At 41.6% G+C, this 2273-nt stretch overlaps 1 protein-coding gene across 1 annotated transcript; it reads left to right on the top strand.

Annotated features, from left to right (window-relative positions):
• Positions 1-982: 982 nt before the first annotated feature.
• Positions 983-1585, top strand: LOC110913873. The gene has a single exon (XM_022158691.1). The coding sequence runs from the start codon at positions 983-985 to the stop codon at positions 1583-1585; it is 603 nt and encodes a 200-aa protein (XP_022014383.1).
• Positions 1586-2273: the final 688 nt, after the last annotated feature.

Below are 2273 nucleotides of genomic sequence, written 5' to 3' on the forward strand. Positions count from 1 at the left end.
CAATGTGATTTTAATAATGAGTCTATTAATAATGAGTCTGTGAGGCCCAGTTATATTACCCAAAGGCCCAAAAGAGAGGCAGTAAGAAAAAGTTTTCCCAGGTCTTCGAATCTAGTCTACCTGATCTAAATCAGGAGGCGGTGAATACTTCTGACTCAGACCCTTTCAATATCGCTGAAATTTTTAGGATGGAGGAACAAATCTAGGGGGAAGCAGATGGGGGTTCGAGCCGACAAGTCAATAGGGAGGAGGCTGGAGTTAGCTGGGAGGAAGATTACAATCGAAATTTTTTAAATAAAGTAAATCGAACGATGGATTTCGGAGAATGTTTGGGGATCGGTGTAGTGGGATTCGAGAACCACGTGTAAAAGCTAGTCAGTGGGGGAAATGGAGGCTGCTAATTGTCGATGAATTTTATTTCGATCAACATCAATGGGGTTTCCGATGCGAGGAAGAGTCATTGGGTGCGAAATCTCAAGTGTCAAACTAAGGCTGATTTTATTGGGCTGCAGGAGACTCATCAAGTTAATTTGTCGGGTTTGGAGTTGGGTCGGTTCTGGGGCAACTTCACCATGCAAGCCGTGTGTGTGGAGTCGGTAGGGAGATCGGGAGGGTTGGCGTCTATGTGGAATCTCGATAAGTTTGAAGTGGATCGGATCATTAAGAATCATCGTTTTTTTATTCTTGGAGGACAAATGCAGGGTATCCAGGAGAAGGTGAACATTGTTAATTTACACGCTCCCAATGACCCGGCCGCTAGGAAGTTACTGTGGAGAGAGCTTGGCAATATGATAGGCAACGGGGAGATTTGGATTTTATTCGGAGATTTTAACGATGTCCGTGCGGAAGAAGAAAGGGTCAATTCGAGATTTGCTAAAGGAGCTACGGAAGCGTTTAATGGTTTCATATCGATTCGGGTCTTATGGAGTTCACTATGATCAGAGGTAAGTTTACTTTCATCTCCGGTCATTGTGATGTCAAAATGAGTAAATTGGATAGATATCTAGTTAATGATTTGTTTTTAAGTTATTGGCCGAAAGCTAAGGTGGAGGTCCTTAAACGTGGGAATTCAGATCATTGTCCGATAGTGTTATCTTGTGTTTCCTCTGATTTTGGCCCAACCCCGTTTAAATTTTTTAACTATTGGATTGGGGATAGCAAATTGGATGATATTGTTAATGGGACAGTGAACTTAAGGGGCAGTGGTATTAGAAAGGACCTGATGCTGGCTTATTGTCTCAAAGGAGTCAAAGCAGAAATTAAAAAATGGAGGGTAGCTGTAAATTTGGCAGAAAAAAGGGAGTTAAAGGAGATTATAGACAAAATTAAGAGTATCGAGAATAATGCGACTAAGGGGCTTATATCCGATGCTGATAAGAGTTTAAGGGTGGATCTGCGGGTTAAAGCAAATAAAATCGAAATGGCGAAAATAAAGGACCTCCAACAAAAAGCGAGGGTGAAGTGGTTGAAACACGGCGATGAGAACAACTCTTTTTTTCATAAGGCTGTCTCGATTAACTTGGCCAGAAATCGGATTAATGGGCTGATTTTTAATGGAATCTTATTTCGGATCCGGGCGAGCTAAAGCATGAGATCTGGAATTGGTTCAAAAAACTGTTTTCAGAACCGATTAGACATAGGCCTGATTTTGATAGCTATGAGCTTCCAAACGTGACAGAGATCGGAGGCGCGACGTTGTGTGAGCCTTTCTCGGAAAAAGAAGTCTTTTGTGCCATAAAAAACTGTGACGGAGGCAAAGCTCCAGGCCCGGACGGATTCTATTTAAAATTTTACAAAACTTATTGGAGTACTATTAAACCATTGGTCATGTGTATGTTAAACGAATTTCATAGTTTCGGTGCGATTAATAAAGGTTGCAACGCTTCTTTTGTGGCTCTCATCCCAAAAATCAAAGACCCACAAGACCTTGCTAACTTCCGCCCAGCATCTCTTGTGGGGTCGATGTATAAAATTATCGCTAAAGTGTTGGCGAATAGGATTAAATTGGTTATAAATGAGATTATCTCTCTGAATCAGTCGGCTTTTGTGGGATGTAGAAACATCCTCGATGGTCCGCTTATTATGAATGAAGTGGTGGCGTGGGCGAAGAAATCTAAATCTAAAATTCTCATTTTCAAAGTGGATTTCGAGAAGGCCTATGATTCCATAAGCTGGAAATTCTTGTTTCGTATGATGGAAAAAATGGCGTTCCCATCTAAATGGGTGGAGTGGATCAAAGGTTGCCTGTTTTTGGGAACGGGTTCGGTCTTAGT

Source organism: Helianthus annuus, chromosome 8 (assembly GCF_002127325.2).
Source record: "Helianthus annuus cultivar XRQ/B chromosome 8, HanXRQr2.0-SUNRISE, whole genome shotgun sequence".
NCBI classification, from domain to species: domain Eukaryota; kingdom Viridiplantae; phylum Streptophyta; class Magnoliopsida; order Asterales; family Asteraceae; genus Helianthus; species Helianthus annuus.